General features: G+C 27.0%; 1 protein-coding gene across 3 annotated transcripts; it reads right to left on the bottom strand.

Annotated features, from left to right (window-relative positions):
- Positions 1-1,701: 1,701 nt before the first annotated feature.
- Positions 1,702-26,376, bottom strand: LOC145840317 (ADAM 17-like protease). Of its 3 annotated transcripts, none has more exons than XM_082947533.1 (16): positions 26,158-26,376; positions 25,622-25,765; positions 24,855-25,082; positions 24,238-24,371; positions 20,986-21,174; positions 19,534-19,737; positions 17,265-17,309; positions 15,079-15,235; positions 13,381-13,551; positions 7,880-8,014; positions 7,216-7,348; positions 6,533-6,726; positions 5,836-5,984; positions 5,012-5,222; positions 2,603-2,832; positions 1,702-2,349 (listed from the first exon to the last, which is right to left on the bottom strand). In XM_082947533.1, the coding sequence occupies exons 1-16, from the start codon at positions 26,329-26,331 to the stop codon at positions 2,178-2,180; spliced, it is 2,670 nt and encodes an 889-aa protein (XP_082803659.1). In that variant the 5' UTR covers positions 26,332-26,376; the 3' UTR covers positions 1,702-2,177. The 3 variants fall into 3 exon arrangements, with proteins under 3 accessions (XP_082803659.1, XP_082803660.1, XP_082803661.1); XM_082947534.1 differs by having other exon boundaries at positions 1,702-2,346; XM_082947535.1 differs by lacking the exon at positions 17,265-17,309.
- Positions 26,377-27,163: the final 787 nt, after the last annotated feature.

The following is a 27,163-nucleotide window of genomic DNA, read 5'->3' as shown; positions in this document are numbered from 1 at the left end:
TATAAATGTTTCAAACACATTCTCTTAAAATCTAAAATATGTTAAAATAAACATTAATATAATCAATACTTCTTATGTAATTGGCTATGTCTTCGGTTTGACTTTTTGAAAAAAAAAATGTCGCACGTAAAAAATATGTTAAAATAATCTTAAAGATAATAAAATATACAATAATATCTCATATAAAATAAAAATCTAATAAAATGTAAAAACAACATAGTTAATATGTTTCTTTGTTTGTACATTATAGCAAAGGAAGCATAGCAATAGTTTTTTTAATTTACTTTTATTTTAGAAATACTATGATTCAGATTTGTTTTTACACGAATTACTTTGTGGACAATAATTTCCTGATTAGGTATTTTAAGCAATAACTGAAAATTAGCTTATAAAGTATAACTAAGAGTTTTTGAAAAAAAAAAACAAAACATAAAATATTAAATAAGATTTTTATAGAATTATATTTGTAGTTTTGTAAAAACTATTTTTCAAACCATCTTTTTGATTTTGTAAAGCTATAAGCTCTTATATCCTTTCAGTTCTTAGAAAAAAAAATTAAACTAACAAATGTTTTTTCTTAATAAGGTTTTCTCTTATAATTCAATGAATAGTTTTATTTTATATACCATTTGCAACTTAATACCAATAGGTTCATTTTGTTTTTTATATTTTATTACACAAAGCTTTTCAAAATCATGCAAGATTTCTTTGTCAAGTGATAAATTTTTAAATGAAATTTGAAAAAATTTTCGTTGAGTGAATAGCTTAAAAAATAACTTTTAATTATGACGTATGAATAAATTAAAACAAATACAAAAATTAGAGATTCAGTAATTAAAACTAAAGGCATGTTTATTAATAGATTGTTAATAACTTTGTTTTGCCATTTAATGCTACTTGCGTATTTAAGTTAGGTCGCTCTTCTTCAATCAATATTGATTCCAGGCTGTAAAGTTCGCTTTTCTTACATCGTTTTAAAACTTTAAAATTTTGAACAATGTCAGAGTTTTGACAGGATGTGCAATTAAAAAGATGTTCAAATATTGCGCTGTTTTTATCTGTTCCGCAGTGGTCTGTAATTCGTCGGAATATTTGCCGTGATGTTTCTCCAATGTAAGAGATGCTCTGATCTGCAGAGCAGGTATATTTATAAATAACATTTGCGTCAAATACTTCCGAGCATTTACTTTTGTTGCTGAATATTTGAACATCTTTTTAATTGCACATCCTGTCAAAACTCTGACATTGTTCAAAATTTTAAAGTTTTAAAACGATGTAAGAAAAGCGAACTTTACAGCCTGGAATCAATATTGATTGAAGAAGAGCGACCTAACTTAAATACGCAAGTAGCATTAAATGGCAAAACAAAGTTATTAACAATCTATTAATAAACATGCCTTTAGTTTTAATTACTGAATCTCTAATTTTTGTATTTGTTTTAATTTATTCATACGTCATAATTAAAAGTTATTTTTTAAGCTATTCACTCAACGAAAATTTTTTCAAATTTCATTTAAAAATTTATCACTTGACAAAGAAATCTTGCATGATTTTGAAAAGCTTTGTGTAATAAAATATAAAAAACAAAATGAACCTATTGGTATTAAGTTGCAAATGGTATATAAATACATTCAAAAACCTTCCTACAATAGTTTTATTTTAATACACTATTTTTTATACTTATGCAAATATCTAGACGCCTGAATAAAAGAAGGTGATTTTAATTAAAACTAAGAGACGAAAAATTCAGCAAAAAAAACTAAATACAGTTCACGCAACGTACAAAGCAAACCGTTTCAACAAAATAAAATCTCAAAACAGCACACATAAAACATTCCTCATCCAAAAAAAATAAATAAAGAGCTTGCTAGACTTTTGGTCTTTTAAATGTGCAAAATATTGTGAATTTTCTTTATAGTTAAACTGATTATAAACATTGCAGTAAAAAATTCAAACATAATCAAGTTCAATCATGTGTATCATTTTTATGATTAAAAAAATTACAGCAGTTCTAAATAAATTGATGTTAATTTGTTAATTAAAAAGCATTTCTGCATGTATCATGATTTGAATAGTTAAAATTGAAAAATAAAAAAATAACAAATATTTCACTTCAAATATTGAATTTACAGCTTGTGAGATTTAAAAAAAGTAACTTCATCCAAATGACGTCACAATCAAATGTTGTCTTCTGACGTCGCCGCCTGCCGCTTCAAGCTCGGTCTCTGCGACGTCACGACTTCCTCCTTGAGCGCTTGCAATTGTGACGTCATGGTAGGGTTGAGGGGGGAGGAGGGCGAGCTGATGACGAGGGCTTGCGCGCGAACGAAGGGCGGACGCTCCTTGCTGCTGTGACGTCATAAGTTAGTTTAATCTTACAGCATAAGTTAACAGAACCATAAAAATATTTGATTTTTAAATTTAAACTTAGTTTTGTTAATTTGTAACAATTATAATCAACCAATCGATTATTCAAGTTGCGGTCGTACTCAAACAAAAAAAAAACTGATAGAAAATTTGTTAGTAATTTAAAAAATACATGTTCGTTCAGGGTTCTTTTAAAAATAGATATAAGCAAAATAGATCGATTGATTTCACTCACCGATTGTTCAAGTTGTGATCGGCGTCGGAAGCAATCGGGTCATCCTTGAACCTCTTCGCGAGGTCCTCGTCTTCGTTCAAGTCTTCGTCGCTCCACGTTATCGGAGTCAGCTGCATCAGCTTCCGGTCGATCTTGCTCCTGATTGGCCGCTGCTGGGGCGTGACGTTGAAGTTGATTCCAGCGTCATCCGAAGCTGACGTCATCATTCCTTCCAGCATCGGGTCGTGCTCCTGAGAAAATGTAAATAAAGTTTTATACTTTTACGAATAAACGCAAATTTTACTAAATAAACGATTGTGATTATTTTTTAATATTATATTATTTACTTTTGAACTACTAAATATTTTTGGTACATTTTACTTTTGAACTAAATTTTAAAAAATATTACATTTATAGTAGTTACACTGTTACTAATACTTGAGATAAGATATTTTAGTTGTATACTTATTATAAATTGGAATTTGATAGTAAAGTTTAAGTTGAAGCCGTAAAGAGTAGGAGCTTTAACTAATTTTAACCAATTTTTTGTTTTATTTTAAACAATATATACGAATCAAGTATTAGTTTCAAAATTTTTTTCAAACACACATATGTGCAAACAAAAACTCAACAGAAAATTTAGTGAACTGTAAATATTATAACTGTGTATGAAAGTTTAAACTTTTTGTGAAACTTAAATATTTTTTTAACTAAAAACTGAAGTTAATTACACTTAATCTTAACGTGCAACTTAAATACATTTCTCAAAGATATAAATCTATATGAATATTTTTAATAATATATTTTTTATTTAAGTACTGTATAGAAACATTTATTAAAAAAAAATAGTTTATCAGCTTTTAAATAAATTTGCTATATTTATAAAGGAAGATATATTTTCACATTTACAAATATATAAGGTTCTAAAAATTTAAAACTAATATAAACTACTTGTAGTAATTATAACTGTATAATTTGTTGAGAACTGAAAAATAAATGAAAGACATCCATACTAAACTATATAACTAAATTTTTGGTACATACTACTCCGATCCTACTTTTTGGTCTTATCGTCTTACTTTGGAAATCAAAATGTTTGTTTAATACGTAATCTGTAAATAGTTCCCGTCAATCTATAAAAACAAAACTTTCTAAAAGTACTTTCTACTCTCATTAACTTTCTAAGCAAATTTTTCATGTAAAATTCAAATCAACACTTAGGGTAGTTCGAAATGAAATAAAATCAGAAAATGTAAGCACTTCTAAAATGAAAACATACATGTATTTTTTTAACTGAATTGAAATCAAACAAAAATAATAATAATAGGGTTGTTACTGTTTGGAGCAAAAAGCCACCCTGATTTACATCAATCTAGACCAGGGTTTCCCAAGCTTTTTTTAAAGGGCCCCCTTTAAAGAAATTAAAAAAGCTATGACCACCTCCAACAAGATTACTCAAAAACTATCATTGAAAACACCTAAGACCTTTTTTTTTTGCTCTTAAACATCAACTCCAGTTATCTGGTGTAATTTTCAAATTATGACCTCATGGCCCCCTGTGGCTCCTTTACTGTTTATGGTCCCTAAATTTTTGTCATGGCCCTCAAGGGGATCACTTGGCCAACTTTGGGAAATCCTGATCTAATCCGAGTCAGCCTAGTTTACTTTAGAAATTAAAAAGAGGAGAAGTAATAGTAAAAAAGTTTACTGTTAATTATGTTTAAACACTTAAATAATAACATAATAATAACAAAACAGCTTAATATTGAGAAATATACATAACGTTTTAGAAAAAAATCTATTTTAAAGTCATAAAAACCAACTAGAGATATAGAAAATCAAAACAAGCCTGAGTTTTGCAAAAAACTCCAAACAAGCCAAAATTTGAGCTTTTAAAATTTTGTCTGAATTTGTAGTAATCACATATTGTTCTGTGCAGTCCAAATGTTTAACTGAGAACACAAAAGCTAAAAGTTATTACAACAAAAAATAGTCGTTATCAACCTAAAGGGTACATAATTATTTTCAAAGGTTGAAAAATGTTTTTTATTGAATAAAAAATGGTTTATAACTTATACATTAACTTAACCTCTCATACTTAACGGAGCCAATATTAAGCTTTGTAAAACAACTCCTTCAAAATCGCCCTTAATAACAAAGCAAACAATTTTTCAAATCTTGACAAATCCATTCCTTTTAGCCCTGTGCCAATGCACGCAAGTATCTGCCCAGATTTTAAAAACTATACAATTTTTAAATTAGTTTAAATTTTAATGAATAATTAAAGATTTTAAAATCTTATAACACTGAAATAATATAAACAACTCAAAGATTTTAAAAGTTTGGGAAGATGCCTGCGACCATTAGTAGAAGGGAGAAAAATAATCTCGCTTTGACACAGAAAAATTGAAACAGTTAAAATTTTCAAACTTGGATGGTCTCCGTGTTGAAGGGTCCGTACCTCGACCTCAACCTGCCCATTTTCCCTCCCCCTCGGTACCCGCTCCTGTTGTCGCGGAAACTGCCAACCACGTGGTGGCCGTGGGAAAAGTAGTTGGGTGGCGCCACGGAGCTGTAAAACTTTTCCTCTTCTTGCTGCTGGTGCTGCATTCGCTTCTTGTCGACGAAATTTATGAAGCAGCTGCAAAAAAATATACATAAAACAAATAAACAAAAACATAATACGTGGCATAAAGAACAAAAGTAAAGTAAAAAAAGTATTTTTTAATCACTATATATTCGTAAAATTATCAATATTGATGTTTTTGAAAACATAGTCGCTTTTTTTGTCGACGAAATTTATGAAGCAGCTGTTTAAATGTGAGAAAAAAAACTGCTAAAAAAAATTATACTTTTAATTGCAGAGAGTCAAAGAATTATCGATTTTATGTTTTTAAACGAAGTTGCGTTTATTTTTGTTTGTAAAAATAGAAAGTTTTTAAAACAATAGGTAAAAGTTGAAATGATGTTAGTTATAAATTATATAGTTTTGTAGGTCATTGTATTGTTCTTCATTAAGCATTGTTATTTTTACAGATAGTTCACTATTCTTGAATAAACTAAACAAGAAACTATTTTTAATGAATAAATTGATTCAAATAGATCTAGTTTACCTTTACATTTATAATTATTGACTGAAGTAAATTTCTTTTTTGTTTCTATCAATTACAAACCTTAAGGAGTCTACTAAACAAGGACTAAAAATTAAGATACTCATTTCATATATTTATTACAGTTATTGTGTTGAATACAACCTGAAAGGAATCCAGAAAAGCAGAGAAATGATCATAATGCCACCGACTATGTTATGCTTGAGTGATTCACCGATCTTGTCCGGGGCTATTTCGTTGAACAAATCAAGAACCCTCGCGATGAAGTCTTGCGATCTTTTTATGCATTTGCCCTGTAAAACAAATCGTTGAAGTTTTTTATGAAAAGGTATAATTAAAGAGATGCAAAAACTTTTTCAACCATTAGACTGTATTTAACAACTAATATAAAATACATTTATTATTTATATAAAACGCATTTTTTATTACTAAACTGTCAATTACAAAACTAAAACTCATAATTAGCAAACAACAATCAAAGTAAAATTTAAAAACTTGATCAAACCAACAACAGCAAATTTCACATGCAAAAAATCAATATATTAATATTATTGTTCTCACTAACTTTGAAAATTTTTAAATTTTAAAATTCCAATAAACAATCCAAAATAATTCTTTTTAAATCAAAACATTCCTATTAAAAGTTACAACAAATTATTAGTTGTAAAAAATTCACTTTAATTAAAGTACAACGTTTTATGTTCAAAAAAACCTTGGAACAGTAGCCAACAACAAAAAAAAAAATAATAAAAAAATTATTTTTTTTTCTAGTTAAGTCAACATGGTTCCTATTTGTACAAAACTCATTTTTTTACAACAAATTTTATCACAAACTACCAACCTTGGAACAGTAGCCGACAACGCAGGTTGAATTGTCCTTCAGTATCATCGTGTTGTCGTAAGGTTGGCAGGAAGTGGTCACGTTCTGCTGCCTGCAGCACATCTTGCACATGTCGGCTTGCAGTTTGCACAAACACGGCTCCAATCCCTTCGTCTCGCAGAAGGACAAGCACCTGCCCTTGTCGTTGCACTTGCCTGCGTTTTGATACTAAACGTTGAAAATTATTTAGTTCGGAAATAATTGGAAGTAATTGTTTTATGTACTAAAATGTTTTCGTCAGAAAATTAATAAATTTAATGTATTAGTCACTGATTTTAAAAGTTTGCAAAGTTTATTTAATAAGATAAAAACCAAAAAAAGTGAAATTTGCCCTTGACGTTGCTTTTGCCCGTGTTTTGATAGTAAGTTGACTAGAGAGTGAAAATAATTTAGATTGGAAATAATTAGATGTTTTCTCGTTTTTTTTTGTGCCATAATTTTTAAATTTGGAGTTTTCACGTACGTGAACATTGTAAGTCGACAAATAAATAAGAAATAACTTGCTACAAAGTGGTAAAAGTGGATTTTCAACTAGTAGCTTTTACGTGTACTAGTAATAACCAAAATATGTTTTTATATAAGATTTATAAATTTTATTATTAGACTAATTCATTTTGTTACTTATCAAAAATAAATATTCAAACCGTTGTCGCCACACGGGGTTCCTTCCCTTTTAGGGGTGGGTTTGGGGCACTTGTGACCCACACCGTCGCAACTGGAACTTTCGAAACACAAACCCGGTATCGACTTCTTACACTGCTTCCCTGCCGGTGACACCTGTCATATGTGTTTACGTTAATTAATTAAAACATTTTACGTACAATTATGATGGGTTAACATACACTGTTTAATTGAAAACTTTTGTTCATAAAAGTTAGCAACTATTAGCCACGAAACTAAAAAAACAGCTGACAGCAGAACTTTTAAACACTGGACTCACAGTACTTTAAATTTAACCTTTAAAATAAAATTCGTCTGAAGTAGTAAAAAGCACTACTCAAGTATAACGACTTTTTACCTTTTTCTCAAATGAACCAGTTTTTAATTGGTAAGAAACAAAGCTTTTTTTGATTGATTCGTGACAACTTTAATTTAAATCAAAGCGTTCGCGGACAATTACTTCAAAGTAATGTGTTTCAATTAAAAAATAATAATTAACAAGGTTGAACAACTTTTTTTTAAATCTGACAACAATGCATTTTGAAGCTTTCTTTTAAAAATCTGAGAAAATAAGCACTCCTATTGGCACTGGGTATAATTCAAATATTTTCCCGCCAAAATATTTTCAATTTAAACTTTTCCGTCAACCTGGCACGTCTGCTCGCAGCACCTGGACTCGTGGGAGGTGGGGCTGCAAACCGACCCGGATGTGAACTTGCACTCCGACGTGCAGCAGTTGTCTTGTGGGGGATTTCCCGAATCGCACTCCTCATTCTCCTCTTGCTGAAAAAAAAAAAACTATTAGTTTTTCAAAAAAAAAATCTGCGTCTAGATTTTTTCATTTAGGGTTGCTGAAAATATTTTTTTTACCTGATGATCTTAAAAACTAAAAATAGAATATTAATATTCTACTTGAATAGGATGACTTGAAAATTAGCTTTGCGGTAGAACAGGGTATTTGTGTTAAAATAATGAAACTTTAATACTAAAATCATGATATAAAATGCTTTTAAATATGAGAGAAATTGTTGTAAGTCCTTATTTTCTTCTTCCTAACCATTTTTAATTTTTTATGCTTATTTCAATATTTAATTTAGGTTTCAGTGCTATTTAATTGTTTTCTAACTTTTCTAAAAATGATGCTCCATATTGCTCAAATAATTTCAGTTTCAGAAGACTTGAGTTTGAACTGACAAAAATATTAGTTTTTTTAAGAAATCTGTTTAACTTCAAATCTAATAAACAATATACAAGTTATATAATCTCTCCTCTTGCATAGATGAGGAAAAATATATAAACTAAATACTAACAAATTAATTGTACTAATTATTGATTTTCAGATATTTTTTGCGTTTTTTGCTTTGACATTTTTCAGTTGATAATTTTAAAAACAAAATAAATGTTATTTGATGATTTCTGTCGTTCAAAATAACTTTTGAAATTTAAATTTAAATCTATGAAAACTTTGGTTCAAAATTCAGTTAAATTGTTCGTTTTAAAACAAGTTTTTTAGAATTGGTATAAAGTGTTAATGTTCAGAAAAAATACTAACTAAATAGAAAGTTTTTTTTTTATTAAAAAATTGGTAACGTTTAAAATAAACTGTTAATTTTTAATTAAAAAATAAAAACTAAAATCAGAAAAAAATCCTTGTTTAGCTTTTAATACACTAACTACTTTAAAAAGTATTTAAAGCTTTTATGTCTATAAATAGTCAAACAATCATCTTAATATTAAAAGCGAAATGTTTTAATATCTATATTTCATTACAACATTTTTTCACAAGATGTTATAAAAACTCATTCTTTTTTGAGCTTAAAATAGAAAAATGACAACTAATGTTTTAAGAGAAAATTTTTTTAGGACAACAAAATTAAGTACAAATACTTAAAGAGAATTCTACTATTTCGGGTAAAATACTTCACAGAAGAACACAATGTTAAATTTCATTCAATCACGTTTAAATGGAAACCAAAAAATATAATTTATCAATAAAAATTTATCGTTTAAAACTATTGTGTGGAAAAAATTGAGTTTAACATCTAAAATAAAAATGCATTTTTTGCTTTATAACTTTGTATGAAAAATTATATTAGTCGGTCTTTGATAGCAGCTTAAGAGCATTTTCCTTAAAAGAAAAACTCAACTGTTAAATATACATTTAATCAATACATAAATAATATTTAAGAGAAATGCTCTGCTTTCGGCAATGAATAATTTAGGTTAAATATGATAAAACATAAATAAATATATATAAACTTTATCATTTTTACTTGTTTCTTGAAAACTTATACTAAATTTTTTTTTGCAAGCTGAAAAAGGCTTTGAAATCACAAAAACATTTTAATTCTTTAAAATAAAACAAATAATTCCGATTAGATAATACAAAAATTTTTTTTTGATTGAAACCTAAATTACTTAAAACTAAGACCAAACACATTTTAGATGCAGTCAATGACCTTAATATTTTTTTCAAACAGTTTAATTACTAATACAGTTCATGAATACTTATTTGGTAAATTAAACAAACTGGTTATAATAGAAATACTTTAAAAATGAAGTGTAAATAAAAAAGCAAAGTTAAATTTTAAACTAAATCCATGTGAATTTTGTGCAACAGGTGATTTTTTCCAACTTTATACTGAAGTATAAAATCGTATCGATTTTTAAATTGAGTTACGAAACCTGTAAAATTTATCAAAACTGCAAACTTCGATAATGGCCTCCACTCAAGTTTGGATGAAAAATAAAAAATCAACGTTTATAGCAATTAACCTTTGTTAGAAATGGCTTTTTAATTTTTTCAAACCGTGCACAGGTGATTAATTGATTAAAAAAAAAACTTAAACTTACGCTTACTTAAAAAACATTCTGTAATTACGGGTCATTCTAATTGTGATTATGAAAATACGAAAAGTTCTTTAAAAAAAGACTAAATATATGTATAACTTTTTTATGTTCTCATTACTTTTCAAGTAATAAGTACACAAAAAAAATTGTAGTCCAAATGTGGTCGCTTTGAAAGACACTGACTATCTATTTTTATGTTTATTGATGTAAACAGTTATCTATTATTGATTAACTATGTAAGGATGAAAAAATATTAAAAAGTAATTATAAAAGCAGAAGCTTTAAAATATCACAAAACAATCAAAAAACAACCAAAAACTTATTGAAAAAAAAAGCTTTAGTTAACAGTTTGGTAAGTTTAAAATCTTATAAATTTTGATAAGCTGTGGGAATATAAGTTAGAATGTTAATCATAATAAGTACTTTTTAATATACCAATGTAACTTTCATTCACGGCCCAATTACTGTTATTAGGACCAAGTATAAAAAACGTTCCTATAAAACGTTCCTATAAAACGTCCGTTTTTAAATACTAAAACATTGTATTTTTGGTATTTGAAAATTTAAATAATTTAAGATTAGTTTTTTTTTAGCAACAAAAAATAATTTTTAAGTATTTTAAAAATCTAGTTGAATAGATTTCCCACCATAGGTACCTACCTATAAACAAAGCGTGATTAAACACAGTACTATTTCTCGTTTAAAAACACTACAAAACAACTACTTAAGTTTCATTTACTACCTCTTCCAGTATTTTTTCAATTTATTTTTACAAGATAAGTTTTCGCAATCTTGAATTCATTATACTAAATCTATTTTTACATATTACGATAATTACTTGTATTTATTTTAACTACTAAGAAAAAATAAAACTAACTAAAGTAGCTAACTGAACTGCTGGTAAACATTGATACCTTTTGAAACTCTTGAAACGCATCTAATCTTTGTTTTCCATAACTATAACTTTTTTTCGGGTAAACTTTCTAAAATAAAACTGCAAAAAACGAATATTTTAAAATATAAAAAAGCAAATTCTTTAAATAAACCTTAACAGCTTTAAAAAACTCACTTACGATTTCAAAAACTCACTTACGATTTCAACAAAACCATAAAATATCGCTAATAATACTTTTTCTAATGGCTGACAAAAAATCTAATACTCTAAACTACATACATAATAGTTGAAATTTATATTAAAAAAATTTTGTTTGTGTCAAAAGTCCAAGTAATATAAATGAATTGAAAGCTTGTAAAACCAAGTTTTAAATATTTTATCATTTTCAGATTTTGAAAGTTATGTCTTGACTTAATTACTTTATGTTTCATATGAGATGACCAAGTTAATTAAACGTACTTTTTAAAAGTTGTAAAATTTACTTTTTTGAAAAATTTAAATAAAAACTATTGTTTCTTCTGATATTTAGTCATCTAATTCCTGTTTTGAGGTAATTGCACTGAATTAGGTAATTAGTTTTTACGCACTCATACAACAGAACAATCTTAACACTTGGTTTTTGAAAGTATGACGTAATTGAAAGAAAAAACTATGAATCTTATCATTCAAAAACAGTAATGCACATGTAATTGAAAAATAAATTTAGAGTACAAACTTTTAAATGTAACTTTATACATCATTGTTAGCATCTAAAGTTTTATAAAACGTTAGTAAAGTTTATTAAGCAGTTTCAATAACGCTTATGCTCGCTGCCTCGATTTTATAATATATATAACTACTTACCTTAAACTAAACAATATCTTGAAATTACAACTGCTCATTTGTAAACAAAACACTGGTTTTCCCTACATATAAAAATACACAGATTATAAACTAAAAATAGTAAATTTTGTCGAACATTTTTTTATCTCTCTGAAATGTGTCATTAGTGCAAGTTTAGGAAAACACCTAGCTGTAAACTTTGCACATGAACTTTGTTTAAACCAATTGTTATTGTAACCAAAATTTTACAGAAGAAAAAGGAAATTACACCGAGATTAGATTGCATTTAAGTCAATAAATAATGTTTCTTATATTTTTGAATGTTATACTGTTATTCATACAACTTTTATCTTGTTAATCCCATGTAAAAACTACCCTAAGACTCTTCGAGTTTAAAAATTTCATATGCAAGAAAAAGACTTTTTTCACAACTTAATTTTTGCTTTAAAGTAGTTGTAAGGTAGTGTGAACTAAAAAGATTTATTTTTAGAAGAACTTCATTGACAAGCTTTCAACTGAGGAATCAACTTTGTGAAGGTTTATTGGCAACCATTAAAAACAAAATCTCTATCATACACACACAACCAACTTTGATTGTTATAAAAAATTTATAGGTGAATAATATTCATATATAAACATTTTTTTAGTTAAACTTTATTTCTAAAGTTAAAATACTAAAATAAACTGAAACTGAAATGTTTTTTTTTGAAAAGTTGACGATATCTGTTGTATGTAAATCAAGATTCAATAGTTATGAGTTCAAATTTAACTTTTATAACTTGAAGTAATTGACAATTAATGAAAAAAAAGTACAGTAAGGTCATCAGTAAGGTACCTTGAACCCAAAAGTTGGTAAATTTTATGAAATGCGAACCTTACAGTTTTAAAACAAAATATTATTATTTTACACCAAATGATAGTTAATATATATATATATATAAAAGTCTAATCTACTTTAATTTAGCGTTGCTGTAATTTTTCAAAAAATAACCTTAACATTCTTGCATTAATCATATATTGAAAATGTGATCCTGCTTTTACCCATTAATTTCCTATCGTTTTATATAACACCATCAATTATTTTTCCTCGAGAAAATAAACTATTGACTTGAATATGTTCAAAATTTAGTGCACATCTTATAAATGTCCCATATGAACGAACATTAAGGTTGTTATTTGTATCTTTTTATTGTCCCTACTGTAACCTGAAGTTTGTAAACATCAAACTTACGTTGAAGTTTCCGAAGTTTTTTATTTATTGAAAATAACGTTATATATTGCTTACTAATAATTTTTAACTGTACATATGTATTTTAGAATTATTATAATTTGAAAAAAATAACTTTGATGCTATTGCATAGTCATATTAAAATGGAGCTTTTGTTTTTTGAACTTAATTAATTTTTTAAAAAATCAAGATTTTTTTTTTTAAATTAACTTCACACACATTCAAGATTAAGTGCGTAGTGGGCACGTTATATATGTCACAAATGCACGAATATAAAGTGCATTTTACTAATATTGTTTGTATTTTATAGATGTCCTCACTGCAATCTGAAGTTTGTAATAACATCAAACTCACGTTGAAGTTGCCGCACTTGGACATGATTTCAGAGGGCCGTTTGAAACACCACTCGGCCCTGCTCTCAATTATCTTCCTCACGCTCAGCTTCGAGCAAGCCGAAAACACGAAGTTGTTCTCAAACTTGCCGCTCACCGCCACCGGGAACATTATGTAGTTCCCTTTCTTGTCCTGGAATTGTACAAGGAAATAAAAATCAAGCAGGAAAAGTTTCGTGTTTAAACTTTCACGATTTCAATTTTTAAGACTAATATAGAGTTAAGACTAATATAGTGTTTAACAAACATAAAAATGTGATTTTTCAGATACAAGGGACCATAGTAGAGGAATTTAAAAGGTACCTCATGGAAAGCGCAAAGTATAAAAAAAGACTATTTCACTTCTAAAAGTCTATATTCTTCATACCTTTTTAACAATATTCTTCAATTTTTTAACGGTTTATTTTTAATTATATTTTATGAAATGCGTAATTTTTAGTAATAACTTCATTATCTTTTTAGTGAGTATTTTTTGGGGAGTTTTGGACTGAAAGTTTTAACTTATCATTAAATTTTACTGCTTGATGAACGATTCGAGAAGTTTTTGACTATCTAGCTCACACAAAAAGTATATATAACTTTTGTGAGTTTTTAGATTTAGGAGAAAATTTGCAATGAGAAATTTATTCTTCAGACATTTGTATTGGAAACTTAAAACATTAAAAGTAACTAAAAACCAATAATAAATATATTTAAAAAACATAAACATCCCAAAACTTAATCAATTTTTTTCTGTTTTGTAAAACGCTGCTTTTAGCTTATACTTAAAAATCTGATATAAGAGCCAATTTTACTCAAAAAAGGATCCCCTTATAGTTTTAATTAAAGGTGAACAGTTAAAAGTCAGATCACTTAATATTTTATAAAAATGTTAGTCAAAAGATCATAAAAAATCTTCAAAGTCGTAAAAAATTTTTAAGTACTTTCCAATATAAGTATAAATTAATCTCTTTCTCCAGACAAAAATCAAACCAATTTGGAACTAAATACATTGTAAATGTTTTTTTACATACATAAACAATTGTTTAATATCACTATACTAATTAGTTTCAACCGACTTGTCCGGGGGCGCAATCGTCTTGTACAACCCCCTGTTGACAGAGAAAAAATCGGCCACCTCTACTTTAGATAACGTTCCTTTATCACTTAATATCGATAGATTATTCATTTTGTTTTATATTTTATTACAAAAAGCTTTTCAAAACTATACGAGTTTCATTCTCAAGTGATAAATTTCAAATGAACTTTGAAAAAATTTTTGGTAAGTGAACTGCTTTAAAAAATAACTTTAAATTATGACGTATGAATAAATTCAAATAAATACAAAATTTAGAGATTTAGCATGTAAAACTAAAGTAAAGATATGTTTATTGATAGATTGTTAATAATTTTGTTTTTCAATTTAATGCTATTTGCGTATTTAAATAAGGTCGCTTGACAAATTTATCACTTGAGAATGAAACTCGTATAGTTTTGAATAGCTTTTTGTAATAAAATATAAAACAAAATGAATAATCTATTGATATTAAGTTGCAAATGGTGTATAAATACGTTCAAAAACCTTCCTATAATAGTTCCTTTATCAGTTATTGAAATCCAAAATGGCCCTGTTTCTGGGAACCCCTAGTGCAAATTCAATTTAAACATATGTTCAACCGACCTGTCCGGGGGCGCATTCGTCGTTGCCAGGCAGCTTCTCGTCGTGGGCGGCCCCGAAGTTGTGGCCGATCTCGTGGGCGGTGACCAGGTACGCCTCCGTGGACAGGATGGTGCGGCCCCAGTTCTTCAGCGAGGTCAGGCCCGTGTTGAAGTAGCATCTTAGGAAAAAATATTATTAAGGTCGTTATTAAGTATACTAAAAATGTATTAATTTTATTTTTACTATTTAAACTTATCTAAAGTTATTCACTTTTTTATTGAAAGTTTCAAAGTGTAAGTCATAAAGTTTTTATTATTTGTAGTTATCTATTTAAATAAAATAATTGAAAAAACTATTTATCAAAAACTTAATTGCTGTTGTATTTATTAGAAAAAGTTTATTTTTTTTTAAACTAAATCTTTAAAAGTTTTTGAAATTTTATAAATTATGTTAAAATTATAGGAGCTTTTTTAAATATAAAAGGAGTGAAGAGTTTATAAACGTTTGCTTAACTCAATATTTTTAATACCGTTTTAGCTATTTAGCAACTAGTTTAAAATCTCAGTAAATAACAACTTAAGTCTACAGTAACGTGTCAAGCTGAAAAAGTGTATAAATTCTGTTTTTATACTAAAAGGCAATAAGAGAAAAAATTACCTTTGAAAATTTACTTTAAAGTGTGAGAGGTGTAATCAAATAGTTTTATGTTATTTATAAAGAGGAATACGTTTTATTTAGATTTCTTATATTAAGTACGTAACTTTGTTATAGCAAACATTTTCATATGTATGCAATGATAAGACACGTTTGTATTGACAAGACAGTATGTTTGAAAGTTAATTAAAAAAAAAATATTTCATTTTAGTTTGTACCAAAACAAAACTTAATTAAATCTCTCAAAGTATGATCTCAAAGTTTTAGCAAGCTTACAAAAATCCTGTATTTTTATGAAAGTTAACAACCAACCGGTAAGTAAAACATAAACTTGAATTAACTTCATATTCTACAACACTTTTGAAAATAGATGTTTTACAAAGGCTTAAAAAAAATATTTTGTAAAATAATTATTCCAACACTATTAGATATAAACAACACATAAAAACCAAATTTAGCTTACTAATCAAAATATTTAAAACATTGGAGCAAGGTATTTTGTCGATTAATTTTTAAGCAACACACTACCAGTACAAACAAATCTGAAATTTCGATTAAAAGCTTTTTCAAATAAACTATTTTGAATTTTATAATTTTTAAATACAACCATAATTTAAAAGAAAACCACCAACAAAACTCTAAACTTTGTATAGAAAATTATGCATTTTATAAGTTAAAATTAAGAAACACCTTAATGATTATAGAACTTTTAAAATTATTTTAATTAACCTAACGCACAAAATAAAGAAGCTTATAAACTGCAAAAAAAAAAGTTGAACTTTAATTTGGTGTTTAGCACAAATATTTATCAAAAGTTGTATCTCAGAAATAAATACAATTTGAGTTTTGTAAGACTATGTATAAAACTTTCCGATGTGATCTTTGAAAAACATAGCTCAATTTTTAGAGAAAATAATGTTTTTAAGAGCAACTGAAACTATACAGAAACGGTGAATTTGCTAACATTGAAAAACAATCTTTTAGTTAATAACTTTGTACAGTTTGTCTAAAAATTAGTATAAATCACAACTACAGTTACAAGTAGAAAATGTATATGTCTTATATTTATGTAAGAACTTAATAGAAAACATAAACAGTTATTTTTGTTACAAAGTCAGCACAGTGCAATTTAGGCAAAAGAAAAAAGTTATAAGGTTTATTGTTCTTATACCGTTGGTAGGATGATATTGCACATCAAATCTATTAAAGATAACTTTCAAAATATAGCAGTATATACTGTGTAAAATGCATTCAAATTTGATTAGAAGCAATTGATGATTTTATTTTATTTGTTAGTGAATGTATTCGAAATCTTGAAAAGCAATAAACACCATAAGCATACGCCTCTAAAAAATATAAATTTAGTTTTGAAAACAACTACTAGACCTTTAATAAAACATCCTGTATAATTTTCAAGTGTGAAAGCTTGGATGTAAAACTGTTGAAAACTCATTAATAAAAGAAGCAGCAGAGCTTTGCATTTAAAACAAATTTTTATTTTCAACACCAAGCAAATTAAATATTTCTATCTCACTCAATTCACTAATTCTTACCTGGCCCGTTCCTCTCTACAAGTTATAAATTCATTTTTATTTTCTCTGTTAATATTTGTGTTAAATAATAATTGCACCAGAGCAACACATACATACGCAAGTTAGTTCTAGAAAAAATAAAAAGGCGTAGTTTAAGTTTTAAAGTTAAAGCAACAGTTATAAAATAAAGTTTTATTATAAAGGGCAGGAAAGTAATAAATGCTTCTAGAAGTATTCAAGTACCACTTGCAACTTAATATAAATATATTTTTCGTTTTAAAAAAATTTATAAAACTTAAAGCTTTTCGAATTTTATCTCTGATTCTTTTTCAAAAGTTAAATGAAATATTAAAAAGTTTTGAATATTGATTTAAGATTTCTAAACTAATTATGACGTAGATGTACAAAGTTAAAAAAGCTAGTAAAACTAACTTTATCACTATAATTTAAATAGTATATTATTAGAAGGATATAGTGAAATATAGCCCTTCTAAGAATATGTCAACTAAATTATCGTCATTAATTTTTGTTTTACTAGAATGTTTTTTAACTTTGTACATTTACGTCATAATTAGTTAAAAAATTTTAAATCAATATTAAAAACTGTATAATATTCCATTAACTTTTTGAAGAAGAATCAGAGATAAGATTCGAACAGCTTTAAGTTTTAAAAAATTTTTGAAAATGGGCAGTATACTTATGTTAAGTTGCAAAAGGTACTTAAATACAACAAAATTCATTCCGATAGTAGAAGCTATACAATTACTTTTATTATATTCAAAAGTTTTATCTTGTATAACATTAAAAACTTTGCTATAAGGGTTTATACGTGCATTTTAATAAAAGCATATTTTGTTAACGTACACAACAACTCAAATTGTATTGTAACTGAAATAACTATGACAATTAAAATCCTTATACAAATTTTTTAATGTGCCGCATCTTAAGAAACAAAAATTCATTAGACAAAAAATTTATAACAAAAAGTAGTTCACGACAACTCATAGTTATTAAAATTTGAAATGTCAAAACTTTCACTATCAGAACCTTAACTGCCTTGCATTTTTTATTGACAAACTAAAAGATGATATCAAAAACCTGGATTCAGTGGATAGTATAAATACTTTGATTATGATTAAAAAGTTAATGTTTTTTGTATAGTGTTATAAAACTTTGCTACAAATTGGAAAATGTAAAGACAAATTGTAATAAGTGAACAAAAAGAGTAACACCTATTTCAAGGTTTATATAGCCACCAAGAAAGAATTCTACTTTTGTGGTTACGACATTAACACGGGCTAGTTCAAGAAAGAAATAAGATGTTATTTCCATTTAGCTTAGCTCTATTCAGTAAAAAAAAGATATATTAACAAGAATTATTTATTGTTCACCAATTATCACTATAACTATATTACCAACATAACCAAAAACTGGATTTGGTGGACTTGGGTCTTGATATTAATATTTAATAGAAATATTCTCTAATTAATCAACAACGTTGTATTTGCACGTTTGAAGTATACTTTATGTTGTAATTAACGCTAAAATGTTAAAATTAAAATCAAATGATCCTTATTTTTTAAAGTAGACAGTTTTTAGAAGCAAAATTCGAAATTAAAATAAACTTTTGAAAAAAAACCTGGTGCAGTGTCTTGGGATCTAAGGTATAAATGATACAAATAATTAGTAAAAAGATTCATATTTAAAACATAGACAATTTTTTGAGTCAAAATTTAAAAGAAAAAAAAAACTGGATCCGGTGGTCTGGCGTTTAGCGCACTTAAAAATTATAACGGTTAAAAAATTTATTTTAGTGCAAAAATATTTTAATAAATAGTCAAAACAAAAACCTAGATCCGGTGGTCTGGGGCTAAGATATAAATGATACAAACATTTTTTAAACTCAATTAAAAAAAACACACAAACCTAGATCCGGTGGTCTGTGGTTTATGATATAAGCAATCAAAATGCTTTATTTCAAAACTAGAAAAATTTTCAAGTCCAAAAAAAAATAACAAAACAAAAACCTGGATCCAATGGTCTGGGGTCTAAGATATAAATGATACAAATATTTTTTAAACTCAATTAAAAAAAAACACAAACCTAGATCCGGTGGTCTGTGGTTTATGATATAAGCAATCAAAATGCTTTATTTCAAAACTAGAAAAGTTTTTAAGTCCAAAAAAAAATAACAAAACAAAAACCTGGATCCAATGGTCTGGGGTCTAAGATATAAATGATACAAATATTTTTTAAACTCAATTAAAAAAAAAAAAAAAAAACCACAAACCTGGATCCGGTGGTCTGGGGCTTGGCGCACACCCCGCCGCCACCCCCCTCCTTCACCGCCACCTCCGCCACGTAGGCCAGCCCCAGCAGGCCCTCATCGAAGTCGATGTAGGTGAACAGGTGCGCCAGGCAGGTCTTGTGCTCGGTGTACTGGGCGAACTTCTCCAGTTGAACCGACGCAGTGTCGGGGCGCCGGCGGTTGAAACTGCGTGTTTAATTAATATTTCGAATGTGTTGACAGTAAAAATTTATTTTTGGAACTGGAAATTTTTAACGTTAAAATGTTGCAAGGCAAAAAAGGTGGAAAATATCAGTGTTGAAAGATAAATACTTTATAAACTTTTTATAAACTAATGTCTTTAAAAAAAATTTGTTGGTGAAATGTTAAATCAAAGGAAAAAATGCTAAAAACGATGGAAGTTACTAGTGGTAAAAAGTAAAACAACTTTTTTTCACATTATCAGGTGGAGTGATACCATTATCCTTATTTTTAGGTTGAGAACTTCTATTGTAATCTCAAAAGTTAAAAGTATACACACATTATATAAACGAATGTAAATTGATTAAAAATAAAAAATTAAAGTTTAACATAATAGAAAATATTTTTTTCAAGTAAACATTCATCTGTATGACTCTTCCCTTCACAATGATAAACGTTTATAATAATTTAGCATGCTAGTAATAAGGAGCAAACAATATTATAATAACTGTTGTTAAAAATAAACAAATTGTGTGATTTCATGGTTTATGTTTCAATTGCATAATGATCATTAAAACTGGAATTTTATGTTAATAAAAAAAAGATATATTTGTGTTGACAATAAAATTAAAAAAAAAAACTATTGCTTAAAAGAAATAGTTTACCGAAACAGCTTAAATGATATAAAAAGTTAGTTAATAAAGGAGAAATAGTTTTTATTCATAAACTTTTATCAAATTAAAATAATCAATTTATGTGAATTTTACCTTAAGCTTTACTTATATTTTATAAATGTAAATTTTATAAATTCTATATATTTCATATTGATATTATCAAAATAGCCGACTATTAATGTAATTTAAGCAGAGGTAAATCTAATTTTTTAAAGAAGTGAAAACTTTACTTCAAATTTTACTCTTTTTAACTAAAACACAAAAGTTTTAAGACTGCATCATTGTTTAACTGTATGAAAAAACCAATTAAAAACCAGTTTATAAGAAATACACGTTTTCTTGTTTCCACGAAGAAATTGGACACAGCTCAATTGCATGACTGAATATTGTATTAACATTATTAAGTAGCTAAATGTTAACCAAGTTCAGTTTAAAAAATTTTCAATTTTTTAAAATCTAAAAACTTTATCTCATTTCAAATATCCCACAACAGATATTACAACAGCAGGTAAGTGTTTAAAAATAAAAACAAACCTTAAACATAATTGAAAATTTTTACATTATATCAATAACAACATACGATTTGTCATTGTCGGAGGGGTCGGGGTAGAGCTCGACTTTTTCGAGCACGAGGTGGTACCCCTTCATGTTGCCGCCACTGCCAGGGTTCCAGTCCTCCTGCTCGTATATCTTGTTGACTTTTGAGTGGTGCAGCACGATGTACGCCAGCGCTTCCTCCTTGCTCCCGTTTCCCACGTGCTTGATGAACCTGTTTGAAGTTTTGAATATTATATATATATATATACAATAAGGTTAATGTTCAAACTTAAACACCTTCTATTGAGCCCACTTAAAGGGCTTTTAAATAATTTATTGAAATGGCGATTTTAAAAATTCTGGTACATATGTTTCATAAAGCTTTAATTTTTCATAAAGCTTTAATCATCAGCCAGTTGAATTCAAAATAAAAAACACTGTACTAAACAAAGATACAAAAGTTATGCAAAAAAACAAAAAACAGTATGACGTAATATTGTACATTACAAATATTCAGTACAAAAATCGATCTACCATCTAACTAATCAAACAACTAAAATTAACGAAAACAACAGTTAATTGACTATAAAATACTTCAAATTTTGTTGTATTTTAAGAGAAGCTTTTTCATATGTCGACTTATTTTATATGTATATATATATATTATATATTAAAGGTTTTATACAAAGTTCTGATCGATAGTGCTCGACAAATCAAATTGGAGCTTAATATTTATTTATTTAATTATATAAAAACTATAATTCAAACAGCTGTTTCACACATTGAAATGTAAAATTTCATGTGATCTTCAGTGAGTTGTAGTTTATTATAATAGTGAACAGAAATTTCGATTTTAGAATTTTTTATAGTAATTATGACGTAGTAATGGTACAGTTTATTGTACGATTAGTTGAATTTGAAATACGCTGTAAATTCTATGCTTTTTAGGAAAGTTTAAAAAGGTTATTTTGGAAAAATGTTTTAAGCTATTAGAAAAAATTTTTAGGCTATTGGGAAAAATGTTATAAAATGCTATGAATACTCGTGTTTGCCGCTTCGATTTTATTTTGTTTTAATATTTAGTTGGTTTTAATTTTGTTAAAAAAGTATTTTTGATAATGGATGCATATGTTTTGTCTTTCGCTTTTCTTGTTTAGTGTTACGTTCTTATCTGATTTTTCGATTTCTATTTTTTCTAAGTTACAAAGTTTGCAGCCGAATTTAGTATTGAATTTTAATTTTGTCCTGTTTAATATTTCCCATTTAATTTTGTAGTCTGTATTGTTATCTTTTAAGTTCCATATGTAATTCGCTAGTTCTGTTGTGTGTCTTTTGTTAATATTGTTGAATGATGATTTGTGGTTTCTGTATCTTTGTTTAAAGGTATTTCCTGTCGACCCTATATACTGCTTTGTTGTTTTATTTGATGTTACTGTTGCTTTATAAATTATATTTGACACTAGGCATTTGTTATTTAAAGGGCAAGGTTCTTTACGGCAATTACAAAGTTTATCTTTTATGGTGCTTTTATCGTCTATATTGCTTTTGTTTAATATTTTGTTGTTGTGAGCTATTATTTTACTTCTGAAATTATTTGTGCAACTGTAAGATTTTTTGATTGTGTTTCGGTTGAATATTTTATGGAATGGGTGGTTTTCGTCAAATGATGTAGTAATCAGGTTTAAGAATTGTTTGCCTATTTTTGAACTTATATTTAGACTGAATGGTGGGTTGAAATATATTATGTCTCTTTTTCTTTGTTTTTTATTTCTTTCTGGTAAAGTAGTTTTATCGTATTTTAAGGTGTTTTTATAATTGGCCGAATTTAATGCTTTTTGGTATTCATTTTTTACATTGTTGAAGGATTCTTCGTTATTAGATAGTTTTATTAGTCTTCTGTTTATTGTTTCGGGTAGTTGTTTTAGTATTTGTCGGGGTGGTTGGAGTTGTAGTTTACGTATAAAATTGGTGAGTTTGGTTTGTTGTATGGTTGGTAACTTGAGTTTGATATGTTGAAGGATACATCTAAGAAGTCTGTTTGGAATAATCCGGATTCTATTGTTATTTTAAAGCCGTTTTGTTTGAATAATTTAAATAAATATTTAGCGGTGTTTTCGGCTGATCTCGGTGATTTGCTTCTTATTATCCCTAGCCCGTCATCTCTATATAATCCGAATTCATTATCTATAAAAATCTTACTTTTTTTGATTTCATTTAGTAAAAATAACCCTATTAAATCGCAGATTTCTGCCCCGTTAAATGATCCCATACTTACATTAAATAGTTGGTCTGAATTTGTTTTTTCCCAGGTTTGGCTTTTATGAGTTAAAATTGCTTTACAAGAGTGTATAATTAAATTCATTTCTTTGTCTGTTATTGGGTAATATTTTTCAGCGAATTCTAATGCTTTAATTAAATTATTTTTGGTTATACTAGGGTAAAATTTGGTGATGTCGAATTTTATATAAGCTTAAAAGTAAAATTATCTGTCTTCTAAGATGCCTGTAAATTCCGAAGTTATAGCAATAAGACTTGATAAAAACGCATCCACAAACAGAAAAGGATTAAGGTTAAGAAAAATTAGTCTGAGATTTTAGAAAATGTCAAAACTAGCAAAGTTTTTCAAAAAGAAATAAAAAATCCTGAGTTAGCCTGAATTTAAAAAGATAAAACTTGCCTGTTCGAAAAAATATTTAATTCATTATAAGTAGCTTAGATGTATGGCAACCTTGCAAGAAATTATTTTTTACATAGACCATAGGAAATCAATATATTTTTTGACTAAAAATACCACTTGCTTCATTTCTATGAAAGTTAAAAGTATGAACCATAAGTCAAATTTAATATAATGTAAACACTTAGATAAATTTTTTAAATGTAGTCTGTTTTGTAAAAAGTTTACAACACAAACGTATGAACCCTGACTTAATTATAGACAGCTTTCTCATGAATTCAAAGTTTTCAAAAAAATTATTATTATTTTTATACTTTAATCTAGACAATAATATTTTCTTGAAACATCTCTGATAGTTTAAAAGAAATAACAAATTGTAATTAAAAAAAAAACAACTTTTTTGGACCCTAAATTTCCGAAAACAAACCAATTGTTTTTAAATAAAGTAACTGCATATAATATTTTTTAATTAGTTAAAAAAATACAGTGAAAACTTTTAAAAAATCAATATAAAAGTTAATGAGAAGGTAGATTTTCAAAAAATTGTAATTTTTCCATGTCTCAAACTCATCTTGTTTGTTGGAAAGCTGATACCTTTGATAAACAATTCTTTAAACATACCTGTGATCAGCTACGAGTTTGATTGTGCAAATTTTAGGTTCATCGTCTTCTTCTGACCTCTTTTTACGTTTGAGCAGGTTTTCATGATGCTGTTCAAAACTGCTTCTTTCTTTTACTACTTGAAAACTTCTATCCTGTAATTTTTATTTACTTTACAAAATTACTAAAGTTTTTCTGAATGACAAAACTCAAGGTACTACTTGTGTGTAACAATTTTGTTTAAGTAAACAATGCATAAATGAAAAAAATCCAGAGTACTTAGATATAGTTATTACTAAAAAAATCTGATACAAAATGCTTCAATACAAATTTTCACTTTTTTAAAGGTTTTCAATTATAACAAAATTCTTATTAAATTTCTTAAGTTACATGACTTTTATAAAAAAACATGTTGCACTTATCAGTCACAATATACACTTGAAACCAAATATAAATAATAAAAACATTTAAGCTATAGACAAGTATCAAAAAAACCTTTGGGGCAAAAGCACCACTAAAATAACTAAACTTTTGCTAGAAATAACAACTCAGAGTGTTACTTATATGTTTTTTTAAAGTAAAACAACACATAGCTAAAACAACCAAGCTAATTACAAACAAGTTACACAACAAAAAACCTTTGGAGCAACGGCACCGCAGAAAGACGAGTGCCCGTCTCGAGTCCGGTTGACTTTTACGTCCGATGCTCTGTACATGATCATGTGGTCTTTATTGTCGTTGTTTAGGTGCCTCCACGCCGGCTCCAGCACGTAACTTTCGCCGTCAACTTGTATGTGGGCGTGCAGAAGGGAGCTTTTCAAAGCGTACAGGTGCACGTCTGAATTGGCGCTGTCTATCAATCTACCCTGTTTTTTTTTAATAAAAATTTAGGTGTATGTGTTTGCCATGGGTTTCAATCTTGCAGCGTTCAAATCAGGGAGTTTTCAAACAAACCACGAATTGTTATAATAGAAAAATGATACTTTTTTTTCAGCTGTTTGTTGGTTGACATTAGTAGCAAATACTAATATGTTTAAAACGTATAATGTTATTTTTTTGAATATTATATATATTTTTTTCAAATAATATATTTTCAAAAGTTAGTATGCTTCCAAAAATATAAAAAAAACTACAAACTGATGTTTCAAATTTAAACAGCTTTGTTTTCATATACTATAATCTATAAAAGTATACTTCAAAAAAATTTTAAATTGGTTTATTTAACTCAATTATACTATACAAACAAATCTGGCACAACTACGATGCTAAATAAAAACTAAATTTTAGTACAAATCTAACTAAATTACAACTAGTCTGTTAAAAAGCTATAAACAAATCAATTACTAAATTAAAAAGATTAAAGATCATTTGTCTAGAGAAGTGATAAAAACTTTAAAAAACTTACGTGATACAATCTTGTTTTGTCAAAATGTTCATACTCAAAGTTTCTGTCATCCTTAAACACTTGAACTTTGAAGTCTGCATGGTAAATTCCTAAGTTAGGGAAAAGTGACATATGGAACCTTTTTCCAAAGCTATCAAAGATTATCTGTAATAACAATATTGTTTTTAAATATTTTATTTTTGTGTTGTTTTCATACCATATGTACCACAAAAAAAAGACTGGCTACTATAAAAATCAAAGAAAGCTAAAAGAAAAATACCGTTATAAAATGCTGTTTTTAGAAAGAAGAAAAAATCACAAAGTGCTACAGATAGACTAAAATACAAATTTGAACATTTTTCTCAAATAGCTATAACACCTTAAACTAAAAATTCATTTTTGAAATTTTTAACCACAGACAATTTTATCCAACTGATTTCATACTATTTAAGAAATATATGTAAAATTATCTTTTATATATTAAAAACTATTTATCACATAACACTACTAGTTACATTTTGTTTTATTTTATTAAAAACATTAAAAAGCCTTCTAACCTCATGATCCAATGTTTGTAATAGCAATGATTTTGATGTAGCAGGCTTTCTTGTCTTGTTAGAAATGCTTATTTCATTCTTGTGTATCAAGTTCCAATTATTCAGCTTGTGGTGCAAATGTGATTTGCACAACTTTAAATGAACTAAAACAATTACAAAAACTAACAGTTTCATCACTTCAAGTTGTCTTTTTTCATGTCAGAACTAAAGCAAATTATATTTTCTAAAAAAGGTGAAACTATATTAACATAAATGTTTAAAAAAAAAGTATATTTGAGAACTTAAACAAATAAATAGCAGTAAACGGCTGTAAACATTAAAATTTGTTTAACTTTTGAACTGACCATAAAAACTGATTTAATTGTATTTACAACATAAGGTTTTTTGTAATGATAAAAGTAGTATTTATTTTTTTTTTTAAATCTATTCTCATATGTTATTTATTTCTTCAGTTTAAGTTTTGTTACCTGTTCAAGTAATAATATATAAAAAATGATATACTTCTGTTATCATTAAATTATATTGATAAACAAATCAAAAGCATTTATTATTTCAAAGAATTTAATTTATTGATCAACTATAAACAGTTTAACTTTGCATCAAATTTTCATAAAGTACTACTATAGTAAGGGTATAGGAGGAGTTAAGAACATTTTTTTACATAGTTAAATATTGGTTTGTATATTAAAGATAAAAACTAAAAGTCTTTTTTTATAGAATATAAAAACTTATTAACTTTTAAGATAAAGAAACTTTTAGAAAATTTTAACATAGAAACATATGCACCACACTTTTTTTTTCTTCTTTTTTGAATTGAAAAATTTACTTAATTGAAATTTGAGGTTTTATATCTTACATAATTAAATAAAAATATAATCAAAAACAACTATAATAAAAATTTATGATTAAGTTCTGCAAAAAATAAAATTAATAAAAACAAGTTAAAAAGCAGTTAATATACATGCTTGCATACTAATAAACCAACACAAGTTAATTTTCTTTATCA

The sequence above is a fragment of the Thalia democratica genome, chromosome 7, assembly GCF_965202585.1.
Source record: "Thalia democratica chromosome 7, ktThaDemo2.hap1.1, whole genome shotgun sequence".
Taxonomy (NCBI): Eukaryota; Metazoa; Chordata; class Thaliacea; order Salpida; family Salpidae; genus Thalia; species Thalia democratica.
This window is presented reverse-complemented; position numbering and strand designations above follow the sequence as displayed.

Excerpts from the sequence above, each read along its gene's own strand:
- LOC145840317 (XM_082947533.1), bottom strand. The coding sequence starts at position 26,331 with ATGAAACTGTTAGTTTTTGTAATTGTTTTAGTTCATTTAAAGTTGTGC. Across the intron at positions 25,766-26,157 it reads TACAAACATTGGATCATGAG|ATAATCTTTGATAGCTTTGG; the intron begins GTTAGAAGGCTT and ends TTGTTATTACAG. Across the intron at positions 19,738-20,985 it reads CCCTCCGACAATGACAAATC|TTTCAACCGCCGGCGCCCCG; the intron begins GTATGTTGTTAT and ends TTAAACACGCAG.